This window comes from Protopterus annectens, chromosome 13.part0 (assembly GCF_019279795.1).
Source record: "Protopterus annectens isolate FY-2018-M chromosome 13.part0, PAN1.0, whole genome shotgun sequence".
In the NCBI taxonomy this organism is placed as follows: domain Eukaryota; kingdom Metazoa; phylum Chordata; order Ceratodontiformes; family Protopteridae; genus Protopterus; species Protopterus annectens.
The window spans coordinates 886,447,907-886,468,488 of NC_056747.1; the positions used below are offsets into that span (position 1 = coordinate 886,447,907).

The 20,582-nt window shown below is 41.1% G+C and overlaps 1 protein-coding gene across 2 annotated transcripts in view; it reads right to left on the reverse strand.

The window, feature by feature from the left end:
• LOC122787746 overlaps positions 1-20,582 on the reverse strand; it is a 963,913-nt gene that overhangs the window by 523,355 nt on the left and 419,976 nt on the right. For both annotated transcript variants that reach the window (XM_044054634.1, XM_044054635.1), the window contains one exon: positions 4,764-4,890. In XM_044054634.1, the coding sequence (XP_043910569.1) occupies positions 4,764-4,890 (127 nt within the window). The remainder of the gene's footprint in view (positions 1-4,763; positions 4,891-20,582) is intronic.

Consider the following 20,582-nt stretch of genomic DNA (forward strand, 5'->3'; position numbering starts at 1 on the left):
ATTTGGGCTCCATTTGCCCTGAATGCACTTCCTGGCCAGATGAGCCTCCCAAGCATAGTCTAATGCGTCTGTTGTTAGGGTTTGGGTGGCAGGGGGTGGAGTGAATGGCAGTCCCTTGTTTTGGTGGAAGGCCTCTGCCCACCACAGGAACTCTACTTGCAGGCAAGGTATGATAGGAATCACTGTTTCCAAGCTGTGACAATGTTGACTCCATAAACTTACCACTGACGTTTCCTCATATGCAGTCTTGCATATGGAATTAGAAGAATGCAGGAAGCCATGAACCCCAAGGCTTGCAGAATTTATCTAGCAGATAAGCAGGGTTTTTGTGGCCACCTGTTTGAAGTAAGTTACCAAATGAATTTGCTTTTCTGGTGTAAGGTAAGCCCATCTGAGCAGTTGTATTCAAGCTTGCACCCTGGAATGTAATTTTTTGAGAGGGTACCAGCTGTGATTTCTTTTCGTTTATGGTGTACCCTACACAAGTCAGAACCCTTTTTACAAATGCCAGATGCTTTAGAAGAATGTCCTTGTTTTCTGCCTGAATTAGACAATTGTCCAGGTATCGATATATCTGAATATTTCTTTGCCTGCAAAATGCAATTACTGGAGCCAGGCACTTTGTGAAGGCCCTGGGTGCAGTAGATAAGCCAAAGGGCAGTGCAGAGAACTGGTAATGCAAGTAGCCTGCTTTGAAGCGGAGGTATCTTATGCAAGATTCCCTGATTGGGATATGCACGTAAGCCTCTTTTAAGTCTAGAGTTACCAACCAGGCATCTTTGCCTAGCATAGGAAGTAACTGTTGAGTCAGCATCTTGAATTTTGGAATATCCAGAAATGTGTTTAGAGTAGATAAGTCCAGAATTGGACACCATGATTTGTCTTTTCTGGGTACCAAGAAAAGTCTAGAATAGAAACCTTGTTCCTTTTCCTCTTCTGGTACTGGTCGAATAGCCCCCATGTTCATGAGGGACAGCACTTGTTTCTGGGCCCCTGCCCACTGATTTGGGGGCACGTCTGGCCATCTGTTTGGGATTGGCAAAGTGTGGAAATTAAATCTGTATCCCTGGGATACTATAATTAAAACCCATTTGCCCTGGGTTATAAGTTGCCAGTTTCTTGCATGAAGTGCCAGTTTTCCCCCCAAAGGGGCAGCTAAGAGGTAAATGCTTGATAATTGTAGAGGGAAGTCATTGAGACTGTTTACCATAGGGAGGTGCCTTGTTGTTTCCAGATTTGGAGGTGGAGGCACCCCATTGTTTTGTTCTAAAAGTCCCTTGTGACTGAAATCTGGAACCTGGAACCTTTGGAATGTCTGGGCTTGACTGGAGTGGCTCTCGAAGGAACTGGAAAGGACCAGTTCTTAGTAGGCCAGTGCCTACTAAATCTTGGAGGTTGCACTTGTAAGAAATCTTTCACAATTTGCATAGATTTAGCTTTATTTTCCATCTTTTTTAAAACTTCTTCAGCCTTATTACCAAAAAGATGGTCCTGTTGTAAAGGAGCATCCAGCAATTTTGCTTTAACATGATCAGGCAGAGTTAGCACAGACCCAGTTACAGCAGCCCTGCAAGAGGCCTCCAAAGAATCAAAACCACATTGCAAAGTATGTTTTCCAACTTGTTCAGCTGAATGCAATAAATCCTGTAAATCTATTTTCCACACAGTCAGAAATTAACATTTTCTGTTTAAGCAGTCCCATGATATGCTGTTGATATTTAAGCATATGAAATTGACAGTTTAAAGCCCTGACTGCCAAGGTTGCAGAAGTGTAAACCTTCTTACCCCATCTATCCAGCGCCCTGGAATCTCTATCAAAAGGGGTAGGATTTTTAGCAGTAGAGGCCTTAATGCCCTTGGGACCCTGAGAAATGGTTTCAGGATCTACAATAGGATTTTTGAAAAGGAATTTGTGGGAGTTAGGAACCCTGTAGTATCTGTCTGGCTTACAAGGAGCCGGAGGCAGAGAATTAGGAGCCATACTAGATTCTGAAAAAAACATCATCAACAATGTCTAGAACAGGAGGTATCCAAAACCCTATGCTGAGGAGGAAGAAGAAGAAAATCCCTAAGTCTCTTTTTAGATTCAGAGAAATCTTGACTTTCCCAGTAGAAATGTTCCCTTAAGGTATGTAAAGTTTCCCCACAAGAAAAATCCTCCTGGGGAGAAGCAGAAGGAATGGAAACTTCTGCATCAGAGTCCTCACAAGTAGGTATAGACAAATCCTGTTCATTAGAAGAGTCAGAAGAAACAGAAACCTGTTCAGATGATTCATAATCAATGTCTTGCCTAGGCCTCTTAGAAGGATGGGGTTAGCTACCCCTGATCAGAGTAATTAAATCTTCAGCCATTTTGATCATTTGTTTTTTTAGGCATAGGGGCCTGCACATGTGGCCCAGGCATCAGTTTTTTAGACATAGATTTAGATTTTGGCCTTAGTTTTGAAGATGGCGTCGGTCTAATATACAAATCTGTAAGCCTGAAAACACCCTCAGAAGCCAGTGGCTGCACAGCAGCTCCGGACCCATCTAAGGTAGAGACATCCGCAGGTTCCATAATTGAAGCATCTTGCGGCATACCGGACTCCGAATGGGTGTCTGCAGAGGCCTGCGAATCAGAAGTGGCGGGTATCAGGGACTGCGAAAGCGCCTCACTGAGTACCAGCGAATTGATGACTGGCTTAGGAGAAGCGTGGTCAGTTTTGGACCACAATGACCACGATGACCTGTCTCTTTTTCTTTGTGTTTTTTAGGTATTCCGATAGTTGGATTGCTAACCCACAACATTTCTGGATAATTAAATTGTGAGCCAATATATTTAGAAGCAAAAATATAATGTCGTTTAATACTGCGTTAATTAAATTTAGCACAAAACCGACAGCAAGGTACGTTGTGGTCATGGCCTAGGCAAGGAATACAGTACAAATGAAAATCCTTATGAGGTATTTGCTTCCCACAAGTAATGGAATTATTAACTTTTACTGACATTGGTAAGGAGCAAGAAAAAGTTTCCCCAACAGCCTACTTAGCTTTTAGTTGAAGACTTTGTTTCTGAAACTCGAAAACGAAAATTTTAGGAGTCGGCCAACCGGCACTTGTGAACTGCTTCTGTTTCGGGCACCACGAGGCAAGAAAGACTGATGTAATGGCATCGCCTGCATGTTTTATACCCCTGATGACCTGACGTCATGGAAGAAGGGACAGCAACCAACGCAGGACCCAAGACTTTGTTAATCAGGCTGACTGAGGGCAACCTGCCAGCAGATTACCCAAATGTAATGACTGCAACAGTGAAACACGAAGAACATCAGGCCTTTCTAGCCTTTAAATCCTGGCCAAATAGCTCAGACTTGGTCCAAAGTGCTAAAAAATAAAACAATGTTTTAAGCCCCTAAAAAACTACTCAGCAAAACCATTCATTCCATACCTTATCTATCAATTAAACTTAAATAAAAAATGTAAAACAAGCCAAACTCATTGAAGTATTACTCTGATTGCTGCTCATGCTTGAGACTTCTACTACTTGCCATCAAAAAGACAAACTGGAAACTAGGATCTCTCTACAGAGCCAAAAAGTTCTTTACTGATCACTCCAGCAAAGCCGTATCACAGACATACATACTCCCCTTCCCTATGCTATGCCGCTCCCATCTTCGCTCCCATCTTTACAAACCTTAACACAACTATCAAAAAGAAATTAGAGATGACCTACAACAAATATCGCAGAATTTACAACCAATAACCCCCGCAAAACTCATCACTGCACAGTTCTGACAAGCCTTAGCTGGCTAGGACTTACAAACTACCTCTACTACTCTCAATTTACTACAGGCTACAAATTAATACACTCCCCAGAAAACTGCCAGGCTGTAAAAGGAATACAACTCCATACTACTAACAGAGTCCTCCGGTCCAAAAACAAAGCCCTATCATCACAAGATCAAATGGAAGTGCAGGTGATTAATCATACACTAACCAGACTGCAAAAACCTGAAAACAAATTTTCCCTGAAATGAGAACGACACAATAAATAGCTTTAAGGTCTCACCAAAGAAACCTAAACAACTGGTGGTAAACTTGTACTGCTCCAGGCTGAAGTCCAAGAACTCAACCACAATCCTTCTAATTACACAGTTAGTAAGACTTTTTCCTGTCAAGAACCTCACATGTCAGCTTGATGAGCTGGTGCAAATGGAACAAGCCTTAGTTCAAGACAGTGACATGATGGCTTGCATAGCATTGTATGATGGCATCTTTGGGCATTTAGCTGAACCCAGTTCACATGCTTATCCAGTGATATTCTTAAATCTATTCATATTTTACAAAAAAAAAAATACACTTTTCAAAACTAACAACTGAAAAACTCTCGGGAAACAACTGCTATTCCTCAAACTCAGCAGTTACGAACATGTAATTAAGAAATGAGCGAGTCTTTCGCTTTTTGTGTATGCTATGTTGTATGATGGAAAAAAAGTTAAGACAGGAAAGACAGAAAGAAAGGCAAATAAATTAATTTTCAGTTAAATGAGTTTAACAAATTGTGTTCAGAGTTCTTTTTCAGTGGAATGAGTAACTAACACACACACCCCTACACTAACCTGCAATATCAGAAAGCCAAAAAATTCCTTTTACAGAGGGAAAGGGGTTAGACATCTGGTGCAGGGTTCATCCCTCAACAGGTTGATCTGTTACAAAATGAAACAGACTTTAAAAGTAAGGATTACAAAGACCAAGCATAAAAGCAAATTATACAGATTACTGACCTTCTATATGACAGATCTGAAACTCCTGTGTGTAAGGCACAGTTGTTATGTATATCTTGGCACCAGATATCTGCTTAAGATAGCTAACGTATCTTCCCTGTTTACCAATTAAACGACCAACAAGGTGCTGCAAAACAAAGCATAAAAAGTCAGACTTAAGAATACACAAGCATTATAATAAACTATCCCATCTATATTCCATTTTAGTTATACAGAATTAAAGTAATCTGTTTCAAAAGACTCAGACACCATCTGCATATGTCGATCAAACTTAACATGTGCAATTCATCTGCACTCAGATTCTTCATAAAAATCGCTATACATTCCACCTCCACTCCTCAAAATATGCAATGATGTGATCTGATAATTAGTGGGTTTTGTCTCTTTTTCAGTGCTGCTGAGGTGACTTACGAACATTCAAGTTATATAATGAATAATGTTTTCTAATGTTAGCTTTAGCTGTACTGGTCTAAACGATGCACTTCAGAAGGCTCAAGAGACTATTCCTGTCAATTTATCAAACTTCTGAAAACTTGCAGGACATTCAAACCTAATTTTAAATTGTCCATAAAATAAAAATTCTCTGCATGATACTAAACAAACCACACCCTCTTTACATGACACTAAGCAAATTCCACCTCCTCTACTCCCCGCAAAAATGATGCCATTATGATTTAATAATTACTATGTGCTGCCCCCTAAACCACTACCAGTGAAATGAAGCACGGTGCAAAACCGATGAGTACTCAATCAGGATGTCACCATGTCTCTCTGTAGTAGATAACAGCTGGAATCTCCTCCCTACAAGTCCTGTTGCAACACACTTCTTTAAAATTGTCTAGCTCTTGAGAAATGTGTATACCACCCTAGGTCAGGAAGGTAAACAACACCAAACTTCTCAACTCTGTCCTACAGAAAAACTGCAAAGTGCACCTGAAAAATACTAAATGAAATTGTGAACTTTAGTAATTACAGGATAGAAGACCCCCAGCTGGAGGAACTATCTAAAGTAAAGAAAGAATGGTATCAAGTTACTCTCTGCAGAGGGCATCTCAGCTGTACTGCTATTGTGGGTACTCGCACATGCTATATTTTAGAGGGACATGAAGGTACACAACACCAAACTCCTCAGCTCTGCCCTACAGAAAAACTGCAAAGTGCACCCGAAAAATACTAAATGAAATAGTGAACTTTAGTAATTACAGGACAGAATACACCCAGCTGGAGGATCTATCTAAAGTAAAGAAAGGATGGTATGAAGTTACTCTCTGCAGAGGGCATTTTAGTTGCACTGCTATTGTGGGTACTCACATATGCTATATTTTAGAGGAGCTACCTACGCTGTGTAAGAGTAGGGGAAGAACCAAAAGCAGTGCATAAAACACATGGAGGCAGAAGACCAAATCTTTAAAAACTGATGTGCCAAATAAAGCTCAACTCCTTGAGTGGCGATCAAATTATTAGCATCTTGTGAAAACATGCAGTGGGCAACTAAGTCATGCTTAATGTAAGCAGTAGAAGTACCATCTTCCCCTCCAACTAATAGCCAAGGGACAGTTAACTGCCCACTGAAAGAAAACTATACAGAGAAAAACCCATTTAGACCACAACTGCTTGGACTCTGCTGTACCCTACTCAGCTCAAACAAATTGATTAGCTCATGCATCCTTTTCTAGGTAAAACCTAAACTGGTAGTGCAAATCAAGAGTAATAAGGATCCTTTGCTCCTCAGTTTCTGTCCTTGGGGAAAAACAGGCATGAATAAAGTGATTAGAGAGAACCAAAGCCAGTTCCAGGAGATACCACAAGTTAAACTTGGGGGAAGCTTGACTGCGATAACAAGACCAAGCAAGGTTCTCTAGAAATAAAAAGTAAAACTCCACAAACATAATACTTGGAAAACACAAAGAAGGCACCTGGTTGACAAGACTTCCCAAATTTATTGAGCACTTTCATCAGTGGATACTCTTTTTCAGAATAAGTAACTGATCTTTCCACTTCCTTTTATACCTCTTGTTAATAAAAAGGTATTTTTATTCTTGGAATCTTCAGTCATGGTGGTTTACTTCCATTATATTTTCGTTGCTGTTTGTATTTGTGGACTGACCGCAAGCTCTGTACTGATTTCACTGGTTTGCCTCTGAGGCCTTCACTCTTAGTTGTCCACTGCTTGCCTCCCTGATTTGGCTGGGTTCTGAAGGCCTTAAAGGGGTTTGTCAGCAAACCAGTGAAATCAGTACAGAGCTTGCGGTCAATCCACAAATACAGATGGCAAATAAAATATAATGGAAGTAAACTACCACGACTGAAGATTCTAAGAATAAAAGTACCTTTTTATTAACAACAGGTATAAAAAGGAAGTAGAAAGATCACTTCCTTATTCTGAAGAAGTCTTAGTGTATCCACTGACGAAAGCGCTCAATAAATTTGGGAAGTCTTGTCAACCAGGTGCCTTCTTTGGGTTTTAGAAATAAAAAGCCCATCACTTGGACCTTAAGTCTGTAACACGGTAATGGACAAAGAAAAAATTCTCTTAGGAGACTAACAAGCAAATACGTGCATCAAGCCACTGAAAATGTGGGGGAAAGATCTTTCAATCATACCCATGTCCTCCAAGGCTCAGTCCTGGGACCCTTCCTGTTCGGTATATACTTCTCAGAGGTACAGGCAAGCACAGGAGGACTATGGCTGACCAAGTTCGCAGACGACTGCCAACTGGGGGCCATAACTGACTCTCCAGCTGATACAGACATCCTCCAGAAGGGTCTCACTGAGATGGATACCTGGTGTCAAAATCACGGCCTCAAGCTAAATGCAAAAAGTGCATAGTTATCCCCATTGGAAAACACAAAGTACCCACGAACTACCACATATGTGGTAGTCCCCTAAATACAAAAAATGTAATAAGGGATCTGGGGACCCAAGTAGATAGCAATCTCTCCTTTAATAATCATATTGCCAAGGTGGATAGAAAATCCTTCTATGTGGCCCACTTAATCACAAAAGGGGTCGCATCTAGAACATAAGAGGTTATTGTGCACCACTACTCATCACTCATCAGACCTGTCATAGAGTACAATGTCCCATTTGGGATGTACCTTACAAGACACCTGCAACAGCTGGAAAGACCACAGAAGCACCTCACTAAGAGGATTACTGGCCTCAAACAGATGCCCTATGCAGCCTGACTGAAGAAACTCCAGCTGTACTCAGTTGCATACCACTTACTCAGAGGTGATCTCTGCCTGACATACAAGGCCATGTCCAACCCAGAATTGATGGACATGCTCCACCTAAAAGAAAACTAATCCTCGAGAGCCACATGCTCTAGGGATCTAAACCTCACCACAATGATAAATAGGACATGCTGGAGGGATAGATTCCTGTCCCAGAGACTCCCCATGCTTTGGAACAGGATTCTAATCTACACTAGACAGAGCCCCTCACTAACACTCTTCAAGAGAAACCTTGACGAGTGGATGGGAAACAGAAAATTTACCCCGGGGATCACTGCAGTGGCTCTGCTGGACAGAGGCACAGGGAACTAATCTAACGGGGTGGCGAAAGCCTACACATTCTGGCTAGGCTTATAGATGCCCTCGGGCAGACAGCCTAGTACTTACCTATAAACCTATAAAAGTTTTAAGGAAAGGTGCTTTAATGGTGTTTGGATATGAAATACTTCAAGAGCAACAAGCATGCTTTGAGGCAAATTTCTGCAGTTCACAAGATTGTAATGCACTGAAATGGAGGAAAAATGTACTTTCAAACGGTTATAAAGACCAAATCAAACACCTGCGTAAACATGGGCAAACAGCCCTGCCAAATTCACAAAATACAGAGGAAAAGGATATTTACCCCCCAAAAAGAAAGGTTCCATTCATTTGACAGAAAACTAAAAATGCTAAAAACTCAAATTATTAAAAATGTAAATTTGCTATTTCCCTACTGTTGTGCAGTTCTGGAGTTGGTATAAATAATTAGCAAGGGATGTGGGAAACTTGCCCCCTGTATTAAACAGGTTTTCAATGTTTTGAGTTTGACATTATGAGTCTGATACTGTAACAGCGATCCAAGAGAGAACCATCATCACTTGGAACACTTCTATGCAAGTCAAAGCTGGTTTGAAAGTCACCTCAAGGAAAGAGGTTGGCCAATCCAGCAAAATAACTGGATCTGCAGAAGTTGCCAGGCTTTATGACAATCCGCTATTTCCCCAAATGGTCTATGGCGTGGTCAGTGAACTCAGCCATACAGGAATAATTAAAATGGCCATGGTCAGCTGCAAAAGGGTCACAACAGTGAGCTCTGGTGTTTCCTTTCTAAATGTAGCCAATGTGCAGAATCAAGGAAAATAATGAGAAGCCATAACAGCACTTTCTTCTTATGAGGGGAACTCTTTCCACTGTCCACTCTTTCTTTGCCCTGCGCCAGTGAATAAATGCTGGAGAGTTCTGCATTCTGCTCTGTGGCAACAGCAACAAATGCGAAGGCGTGCCTCAAACCTGTGAAACCTTCGGACTGCAGACTGCTTGATTTTGATAAAGTTCTAGCAGTGGCTTACAGTGGAGGCTCACAAAAAGTACAGTTTTGTACCTACCATAAATGTAGATGTTCGAGTGTAAACACTGCTGCAGTCATTACACTTGGGTTATCCTGCCGTCAGGCGGTTCCCCAGTCGGCCTGAGTTCCAAAGTCTTGGTCTGGTGTCAGTTGCTGTCACCTCCTCCCTGACGTCAGTGCGACAGGGGTATACAAGATGCAGCCGACGCCATTTTCTTCAGTTTTTCTTGCCCCAGATGTCAGGTGCCCCCAAATAGGTAGGCAATTCAAATTGTTAGTAAAGTATACAAAAGAAAAGCAAACAACATTTTTCAGTTACCACCAAATACTCCCCATAGATAGTAAAGGGTAGAAGACCTAGGTAAGTACCAGAAAGTAAGAGAGGAAGGAGGGATGGTAACCTGGACTGCAGCAGTGTTTACACTCAAACATCTACATTTATGGTAGGTACAAAACTGTACTATGTTCATCGTGTTACACTGCTGCAGTCATTACACCTGGGTGGAATCCCAAAGCTGAGGTAGGGTGGCTGGTTCTATAAGGCATTAGGGGTGGCTATAAGGCCCTGCAGCACAGCAGTGGCGAAGCCAGCTCTGGATTTGGAGTATAAAGGCAAATGGTAATGCTTGGTGAAGGTATGCACAGAACTCCATGTTGCTGCTTCCAAAATATCCTTGGTAGATACTCCTCTGAGGTAGGCAGTTGTAGTAGCTGTTGCCCTGGTGGAGTGAGATCTAATGCTGCTAGGTACAAGTTTCCCATGGTGTGTATAGCAGAAACGTATACAATGTCCTATCCCTTTTGAAATAGTCTGTTTTGAAATGGCTTTTCCCTGTGTTCCTGCAGCATATGCTACCAATAATTGCTCAGATTTTCTGAAAGCTTTGGTTTTGTCCAAGTAGAAGCGTAACTGTCTGTGAATGTCCAAAGAATGTAGTAGTCTCTCCCCTTTGTTCTGTGGTTTTGGATAAAAAGTTGGCAAGTGAATAGTTTGGTTTAGAGCCACACTTGATACCACCTCTGGCATAAATGTAGGGTTAGTTCTTAAAGACACCCTGTCCTGGTGGAAAATGAGGAAAGGTTCCACTGCCATTAGTGCCTGTAATTCTGAAACTCTTTGTGCTGATGTTATTGCCAGTAGCAGAGCAGTTTTCCAAGAGATATATTTTAATTCTGCTGTGTTAGCTGGCTCAAAAGGAGGTAAAGTTAATTTTTCCAAAACAAAGTTGAGGTCCCATGTTGGAATAGGGGCGGTCTTATGTTTTTAGCCCCTCTGAGTTACTGTTTGAGCAAAGGATTAGAGAAAATTGGTGGATCCGTGTTGTAATGAGCAGAAATGGCAGAGGCGTGGATCTTGATGGATGAGAAGGAGAGGCCCTTGTCCAGCATCTCAGTTAAATATTGAAGTATCTGAGGAATGTTTGGGACAAGAGGGTCAAGGCTGTGCACCTGGTTCCAGGCACAGAATCTCTTCCATTTATCCGAATAGGCTTTCCTGGTGCTAGTAAACCCAGACAAACGGAAATGTGGAAAACACAGACTGGCTGAAAAATAAATTCTTTTTACTTCGAATAAATTAAATAAACGTAAAATACAGGCATCCAAGTCAAGTAACATCCAAATCAAGTAAACGCTTTCGTTTGGCGGTTGCCAAACGTTTTCAAACAAGTAAAAACATCACTTCCTGTTGGTTAAATACACTAATTTAGTGATGTAATACAAGCTTTGCACTTAAATGTTTAAAGAAACAAAGTAACCTAAAAAAATATATGTAACAAGTAAACGTTGCATCCTATAAATCACCTGGTAACATCTGATAACCGTAATATACACAGTAGCTACTGTCAAACATAAGCCCAACCTTCAAAATCATTCCTAAATAATCAAATTTAATCATATAAAACACAAGTAATTATTGTGTGCTCAATAAGACATAATGAAATGTTTGAAAGTGCTGAATTTGTGTTGAAATGCTGCATTTCTATTCATAAAAAACACTTCATTTTCATTTACAAAGCAAGTGTTTCATTCATAAAAACCTGTAACTACAGATGCTTAAAATATTTCTATTGCATATATTTCTTAATCGGCCTTTTATCAGTATGTAGATGTTCATCAATTATACATGTATCGTGCCGCTTACGATGAGAACCATGCAAACTGTTAGCGTGCTCATTCCTATTAATTTTAGATTCCAAATGAATGTTTTATTAAATATATAGATAGAAAAAACGTAAGAATGGACTTGTAAAGATATTATATGAGTGAAAAACCATCAAAACACCCAAAATGAAGGTGTAAAAATAAATAATGTATGTGATGTGTATTACAAAAATAAACCTATATCCTGCAAAACCTAGACCTAATATTAAATATCACTATTATTCATTTAACTTTTTATGATCTACATATAAATGTATAAATGACTTATTTATTTAATATTAAAGTGTGATGTGTGTTACTATCATAGTAAATGGTATATAGTTAATTAATTAATTATAATACTATGTATTTAAATATAGTGTATATAACTTCAATGAATAATAAACAATTAATGAAACTTAATTAATACTACTGTGAGTGATAATGTAATAATACATGAAATAAGTAAAATTAATTGCAAGTGTGTGTATATAAATATATATAAATATGTATGTAAATATAAATAAGTAAGTATAATCACTTAGTAAAATGAAGTCAAACAGTATACCAGTACTAGATGAAAAAAAGGGGGTGTATTAATAAAATAATGTGCCTGTTTAACAAGAATAAATATGAAGCCAGGTAAAATGTTAAAATTACACTCTGAAAAACAGACCAAGCTAGGAATAAACCTAGTTATATGTGAAATATAATTAAAAATTTATTAAAAATATTTAAAAATGTTTTTTTGCATAAAGTACAAAAGTGAAAGTAATATATTTGTATGTATAAGTAATTATATTTATATGTATAAATAAGGTATACAAATGTATACAAATGTGCCCTAGCGACCTGAAAAATGTATTTATTTTATTTTTATTATTTTACATTTGTTAACCGGGATGGTCCGACTGGATACATGTCCTTTTTCAGCGGAGGCCCGGGGAGAAAAGCTCCAACAGAGTTACAGTAAATGAGCTGAAAGAACTTAACAAAAACATAGGCTATTTACACACAAGTACAAGACTGCCATTACTACTTCTGAGATTACTACAAATAACATTAATAACATATTAGCAAGGACGGTAGGCAGTATAATGATACAGAGTTAGACAGGATACATATTTCTTTATCACAGTATACAAAGTACTTATCATCTTAGCTAGTTGTTTATGTTTTAGTTAATGGCACAGAGCTAGTCTGGGTTTGAGCAAGGACATAGCCAGTGTGACTTGAAGTGGAGTTTTAGACTATTTTTGAATTGACTTAGAGAAGTTGCAAGCGTGATGTTATTTGGGAGAGAGTTCCATATTTTACCAGTGGTGTTGGCAAATAGCGCGTCACCACCTAGGTTGAGAGATTTAGTTGTTTGGACAAGGAGTCCGTTTGCTGAGCGAAGGCAGCTTAGATTGGAGTAGGGAGTCATTAAGTTTTTTAGTGCTGGGGTATTCTCAGGTTGTTTAAGGATTTTGAAGGCCTCTATGAGTTGTGACTGGTGAAGAAGGTGTGGGAATTCGATCCATCCAAGCTTTTTCAGGTTAGTACAGTGGTGTGTTCTGTAGGGTAGGCCTGTAATGAACCTGGCAATGTGATTATAGCAGGATGAGAGCTTGGCCAGATCAGATTTGTTAAGGTGAGTGAGGACAGGAGAGGCATATAGTAGGGTAGAGAGAAGGTGTGAACGGGCTGTGGCTGCCCTGGCATTCGGGGTAAGGAAGGCTTTAATTCTATATAGGGTCCCAAGTTTCTTGTTGACTGACTTAATGGCTTGGTTGATATGTATATCAAATCTGAGTTTATTGTCAATGTTTACTCCTAATAGCTTTGTATAGGTGTCTGGGGAGATGATGGTCCCATTATTGGATTTTATAGTGAAGTTTTCAGTCGGAGATCTATTGGTTGGGTAGAAGAGAAGTAACTTGGCTTTGTTTGGATTTAAGATCAGGAGATGGTTGGCAAGCCAGTTTTCGACCCAGTCCCAGTTTTTGGTCCTATGAGTGGGGTAAATAGTCTGATAGTGTAAGTAAGCAGATTGGAGTACAGGCTTGAAATTCAACATAAACATATACAGTTGTAAAATGTCTAATACAATTCAACATAAATAGGCATTTACGGTTGTAAAACACTTACTGGAGAGACACTGAGCCTTCAAAAGTCCCAGTTTTTGGTCCTATGAGTGGGGTAAATAGTCTGATAGTGTAAGTAAGCAGATTGGAGTACAGGCTTGAAATTCAACATAAACATATACAGTTGTAAAATGTCTAATACAATTCAACATAAATAGGCATTTACGGTTGTAAAACACTTACTGGAGAGACACTGAGCCTTCATGGGGCCTGTAGCAGAGTGGATTGTAGTTTTACAAATGGTGCCTGCCACAGGTAATATTTATTAACTCTGGGATTGTCTTAAGGTAATAAACAGGGAAGGGGAGGGGAGAACAAGGGTGTGAGCAGGCAGTTCCTTGTACTGCTGCTAATGAGCCAAAGCAAGACAAGTATGTGTTAAGAACAATCACAATTGACCAAGGACTGCTCTGAAACTGTAAGTCTTGTCTTAATTTCTCAGGTGGAAAACCAGCATAACCTTGTATCAGTAGCCTACTGTGGTATAGTTTAAATAAACAAACACACAGTATTGATCAGTTATTGATACTATTTGCTAACAGAAGGGAATAAGAGAAAGTGGAAGATGTGTGTGTGTGTGGTGGTGGTGGTGGTTGGGGGGGGGGCTGCTTACAGCCAAAGCACAGTGCTCTCCAGGGGAACATGAAGACTGGCTCAAACAGTTAGACACATACTCAAAGTTAGCTGTAGCTGTTTGCAGACAGTTCAGACCCGGACTGCACTTTTCTTATAGGAATGTTAAAGGATGTTAAAAAATGTCTTGCATAACAAATTATCTCACAAAAGATTTTAACTTTAAAATACTGGCAATTGAAATTGCATTATTCCTGGTGCTAGGCCTTCTGGCCTCCAGAATGACATCCATAACAGCTTTGGAGAGAGGCATTGCTTGCTTGACTAAGGAATTTTCCATGCAGCTAGGTTTAAGGTCTTTAGCTGGCTGTGATGTATCTGATTGTTGTGCTGTGTCAGCAAATGTGGGATTTGAGGCAAAATCCAGGCTGGTTCTTATGCTAAGTTCTTTAAGACTGGGTACCAGTGCTGGCTTGGCCAGTCTGGTGCAATCAGGATCATCCTTGGCTCTTCTTGCCTGGCTTTTATGAGTACCTTTGGAAGGAGAGGTAAAGGTGGGAAAGTGTATACTTGCAGGTTTTTCCAGCTGAATGAGAGGGCATCCACTTTCCATGCTTGTGGATGGTAACTCCTTATCCAGAATTTCTGTAGCTGGCAGTTCATTGGGGATGCAAACAGATCTGTCTCCACCATTTTTATGTTATCATTCTGAATATTTGTGGATTCAATTCCCATTCGTGGGGATCCATGATGTTTCTGCTTAGGTCATCTGCCAGTGTGTTTTTCTCTCCTGGCAGGAATTGTGCTTGCAGATGAACTTGGTAGTCTAGAGCTGTGTTCCACAAGGTCATGGCTTGTCTGCAGAGGGGGTAGGAGTGTGTGTTCCATTGCTTGTTTATGTACCACATAACTGTGGTGTTGTCTGTCTTTAATAGTAGTTGTCCTGGATGCAGCAGGTCCTTGAAAACTATAAGTGCATTTTGTACAGCTAGCATCTCTTTTTGATTGATGTGAAGATGCCTTTGCTCTGCGGGCCACTCGCCCTGAATACATTTTCCTGCCATGTGTGCTCCCCAGGCGTAATCCAATGCATCTGTTGTCAGTGTTTGCCTGGCTGTGGGTGGAGTAAAAGGCTGTCACTTGTTGAGGTGACAAGCTTGAGCCGACCATCGAAACTCCTGTTGAAGGCAAGGAATTAGTGGTATAACTGTTTCCAAACTTTGACAGTGTTGGAGACCATACACTCTTCAGGTACCATTGTAGTTTCCTCATATGCAGTCTGGCATATGAAATTAGTAGTATGCAAGATGCCATGTAGCCCAAGGCCTGCAGAATTTTTCTTGCAGGGAGTTGGGTCTTTGTTGCCATCAATTGAAAGTATTGAGTCAGTTGTCCTTGCTTGTCTGGCTTGAAGCCATCTGGGCCGTTGTGTTCAAGCTGGCATCCAGGAATATTATCTCTTGTGAGGGCACTAGTTTTGATTTCTTTTCATTTACTGTGTACCCTAGGCAACTTAACTTTTTTACGGACGCCAGACGCTTTAGAAGAATGTCCTTGCTCTCTGCTTGAATCAGGCAGTCGTCCAGATACGGATAAATTTGAATTACTTGCCAGCCACTTTGTGAAGACCCTGGGCGCAGTAGATAAGCCAAAGGGCAGTGCAGAGAATTGATAGTGCATTGAAACAGCTATGAATCTGAGGTATCTTCTGCAGTTTTGTCTGATAGGGACATGCAGGTATGCCTCCTTGAGGTCCAAAGTCACGAGCCAAGCTTTCTTGCCCAGCATGGGAAGTAGCTGCTGTGTCAATATTTTGAATTTTGGAACATCCAGGTAAGTGTTTAGAGAAGAAAGATCCAGAATGGGTCTCCAGGCTTTGTCCTTTCTGGGAACCAGAAAGAGTCTTGAGTAAAATCCTTGTCCTTGCTCCTGTGATGGTACCTTTTGAATAGCTCTCATGTCCATGAGTGCTGTAATTTGTTTTTGAATCTCTGCCCATTGATTTGGTGGCAGATTTGGCATTCCTTTTAACCATGGCAGAGTGTGAAAGTGGAACCTGTAACCTCGAGATACAATGTTGAGAACCCATTTGTCTTTGGTGATGTAATGCCAACTGTGATAGAAAAGTTGCCAGTTTTCCTCCTAAGGGGGCTGCCAAGAGAGAGCGGTTTTGGCAGCTGTAGTGGGAAGTCATTGAGGCTGCTTTTTATATGGTTGGGGCCTGTCTTCCCCTTCTTTCTGGCCTGGTGTACCCCATTGTCGAGGCCTGTAAGGACCTTTTGCTTGACCTCTACCTCTTGGATGTCTGTATCTGCCCCTTTGAGGTCTGTCTGGGACTGGAAAGGACCAATTCTTTGTTGGCCAATTTCTGCTAAAACGAGGAGACTGAACCTATAAGAAATCCTTCGCTGTTTGCATAGATTTGTGCCTTATCCTCCATCTTTTTTAATACCTCCCTCTGCCTTAACTCCAAACAACACATCCCGCTGCAAAGGTGCATCCAATAATTTTGCCTTAACATGATCTGGTAATGTATGTTCTTTTAACCAAGCATGTCTTCTAATGACAGAGCCTGTAACTGCTGCTCTACAGGAGGCCTCCAAGGAATCAAAACCACATTGCAAAGTATGTTTTCCCACTTGTTCAGCTGCATGCAATAAATCCTGCATTTCTCTAAAATTAGGAGGATCTGAATCTGAAAGCATCTTTTGTTTCAACTGAGACATCAAAAATTGCTGATATTTTAGCATGTGAAACTGGCAATTTAAGGCTCTCATTGCTAAAGTTGCAGACGTATATACCTTCTTTCCATCTGTCTAATGGAATCTCTGTCAGAGGAAACTGGGTATTTTGCTGATGAAGCCTTAATCCCTTTGGGTCCCTGAGAAATAGTTTCAGGGTCAGCTACAGGGATTTTATACAGAAATTTGTGAGAGTCTGGGACTCTGTAATATCTATCAGGTTTAACTGGGGCTGGTGGTAAGGAGTCAGGGTTTAAGCTGGATTCAGTATACACATCATCCACAATATCTAACACTGGTGGAATAGCAAGGGGTCTGTGTTGAGGTAATAAAAGGAAGTCTCTGAGCCTTTTCTTGGATTCTGAGTAATCCTGGCCTTGCCAATGGAAATGCTCCCTCATGGTATGTAAGGTCTCCCCAAAGGAGTAGTCCTCAGGCAGAGAGGCTGATGGAATTGATTCCTCACCATCAGAATTCTCATAAGGGGGTAAAGAATATCCTAGGTCTGAGGATGAATCTGAAGAAATGGACACCTGGTTGGAAGATTCATAGTCTGCATCCTGTTTGGGCCTTTTATCAGGTGGGGGATGAGACTCCCTGATCAGGGTGATTAGGTCTTCCGCCATTTTGAGCATTTGTTTCTTAGGCATGGAGGCCGGTCCTGGAGAATGCTCTATCCTGGAGAATGCTCTATCTGTTTCTTTGTTTTGAAGGGGGGCTTAGACTTAGCTGAGGGTTTAATGGTCAACTGGGTAGGTCTGAAAACACCCTCTGAAGCTGTGGATTGCTCAGCTACTTCGGCTCCCTCTGAAGGGTTAGCTTCGGTAGGCTGAAAACCTTGTGCATCCGAAGGCCCAGCCAGCTCCACGTGGGAGTCGGAGGCAGTCTGTGGTTCTGTGGAAGGGGTCGTCAGGGGCTGCGTAGGCGCCTCGCTGAAAACCGGAGAACCGGCAACCGGCCTAGAAGAGGTCTCGTCAGTTTTGGGCATTGTATGCCGGTCCTTGTCTTTGCGCTTTTTATGTATTCCGGTCGTCAGAAGTTCCGACGGCATGGTGTAATTAAATTTTCTGCCAAAATAATGTCGGGCAAAATCAAACCGACGTTTAATAGTGCACTTGTTAAACCTAGCACAAAACCGACAACCAGTGACGTCGTGGTCTGGGCCTAGGCATGGGATACAACAGGAATGGAAATCCTTATGAGGCATTTGCTTCCCACAAGAAATACAGTTATTAACTTTTACTGACATCGGTCTGAGGCAAGGAAAAGTTTCCCCAACGGGGTACTTAGCTTTGTAGAAGACTTCGGTTCTGGATTCGGAATGAAAATCTCAGGAGTCGGCCGGCACTTGCGAACTGCTTTTGCTTCGGGCACCGCGCAGCAAGAAAGACTGAAGAAAATGGCATCGGCTGCATCTTGTATACCCCTGTCGCACTGACGTCTGGGAGGAGGCGACAGCAACAGACGCCGGACCAAGACTTCGGAACTCTGGCCGACTGGGGAACCGCCTGAAGGCACGAAAACCCAAATGTAATGACTGCAGCAGTGTAACACAATGAACATCTTAATATTCTGCTTCTCCTAGAATATGAACTACCAACAACAACAAAAGCACTCTAAATGTATCACTATCACTCATCTTCTGCCTGCAAAAGGGGTAATAAATGGATCCTTTCCCCCTTGCTCAAACCCTGCACCAAAACCTGGCTGCGTGACCTCACCAGGAGAGGTTTAGGTTTTAGCTCCCTCTTTTACAGCCAGATAAGTAAGGCAACATTATTTTCAACTTCAGCAAGTCTGCATGCAACCACTGCTCTTTTTCTCTTGTACTACACAATGTCCCATGCCCACCTGGAAGCTTCCTAGAGAGATGTGATAGATTTATAAGCAAAAAGAGACCCCTCAACTAATTCAGACTATAGATTTATAAGCAAAAAGAGACCCCTCAACTAATTCAGACTGGTGGGAAATATTCATCACTATGTAGCATACAGTCAAAGCTGATACCAGAAGGAGATATGTCAGCATGTTGACTCTTTAATCCTCAGCCCTTCACATTCCAATGGAGCACTACTATGTAAAAGTGAGCCACCAGGACTGTGGAAACAGTGGCTATCATCTGCAAAGGCTGCAAAAGACTATGACCATGCACCTATCATTATTTTCTCACCCAACATATCTGGGAAATAATCTCCAAAATTATCTTCTTGCACAACATGGGCTTGGCACAGAACACCACCTAAAGGCATAAAATGATATGGACTGGGATCAAAACAAGTGATTTTTGCTGTGCAATCATTTGACTGGATTTGCAACTAAAGGGGCAAAGAAACAGCTTCTGCACAAAGTTTTCCAAGACCCAGAAGGTGCCAGTCATTTAAGTAAAGAACACCAGAAATTTTCTTTGTTACAATGCTTTTACTATTACTCAGTCCAAGTCAAAAGCTGGTTTAGATCCTGAAAAGCTGGATTTTTGATCCTCAAAAAGCCACTCTTCAGGTTAACCCTTCTTAAGAAATATTGCTCAGTCTTAAAATTATTCATTTACAAGGGAAGTTGCTAACTTAAAAGGTGGTGTGCACAGATGTATTTGCATCTAACATTTCGTGGCTTGCTCGGACATTAGTTTTCAGATGAAAGCATAGCATGAAGGAGCTGGTCCGCTAATGCAGAGAAATAAAGCTCTGACTACAGCCCAGCCAATCTGGGTTTAATTAGCAGCTTGGGAAACTGACTAACTTGCAGGGAGGGATGGGCGTACCTGTCCTGGGAGAGGGAGCTTGCTGGTGATGCTCCCTAAGGGGAGGTGTTGTCGAAAGAGGGGAGCTGTTCCCAGATGCAACCAGTGAGCATACGAGGCACGACAAGGGAAAAGTGGATAGGCATTATATAAACAAACAACACATAGGACAGGAGCACAGATGGCCAAGCCTCCAGGACACCCTTAAGATCCATGAATGTTCTCAGCAAAACCAGAAGCAAGTCCAGGGAGTAGAAGGATGCTATAAGGCTTTGCATGAAGTATGGCACTGGGTCCAGGCTGGTATAAATGAGTTCCACAGAGACAAAAAAATATTTAACACACAGCATGAAGAGTAGCTTCAAACAGCAACAGGTTGGTGCAAAAACTGAAAAACTGTGGGGGAAAAAAGTATCAATCTATGCAAATTTCAGTCACTAGCTAGTAATTGCACTGCATGGATGCTACCAAAGAATAATTCTGGAGAAAGTAAGTACAATTCAAATAGAAAAGGAAAAGAAAAAAAAGTGTCTGAGAAGAATCTTGCAACTGTTCGACAACAGGCAATTCAAGTTTCAGCTCTGATACAGGAGAGGACGTCCAGTAATTTAAAAGAAAAAAAAATAAATCAGATGTACTCAGATGTGTTCAAAATAACTGAAACATATCAAGTGGCAAATGTCTAGAAAAAAAGCAAAAGTTTAAACTAGCTATTCAGATGAAGTGAAAATTGCAAAACTGTGGCTGAAATAAAAAGACTAGAAGAGCATGAGGCTTCTCAAGATAAGCTGTAGAGTGAGTTAGAAGACAGTATGCAGATAGAACCTGCAATTTCCTGCTGTACCAGAGAAACTGGGAGGAAAGACTGCATTCATTTTATGAACTTGAAATAAGTAACTGTGCACTTGTTGACTACAACTGAGGGTACATCATG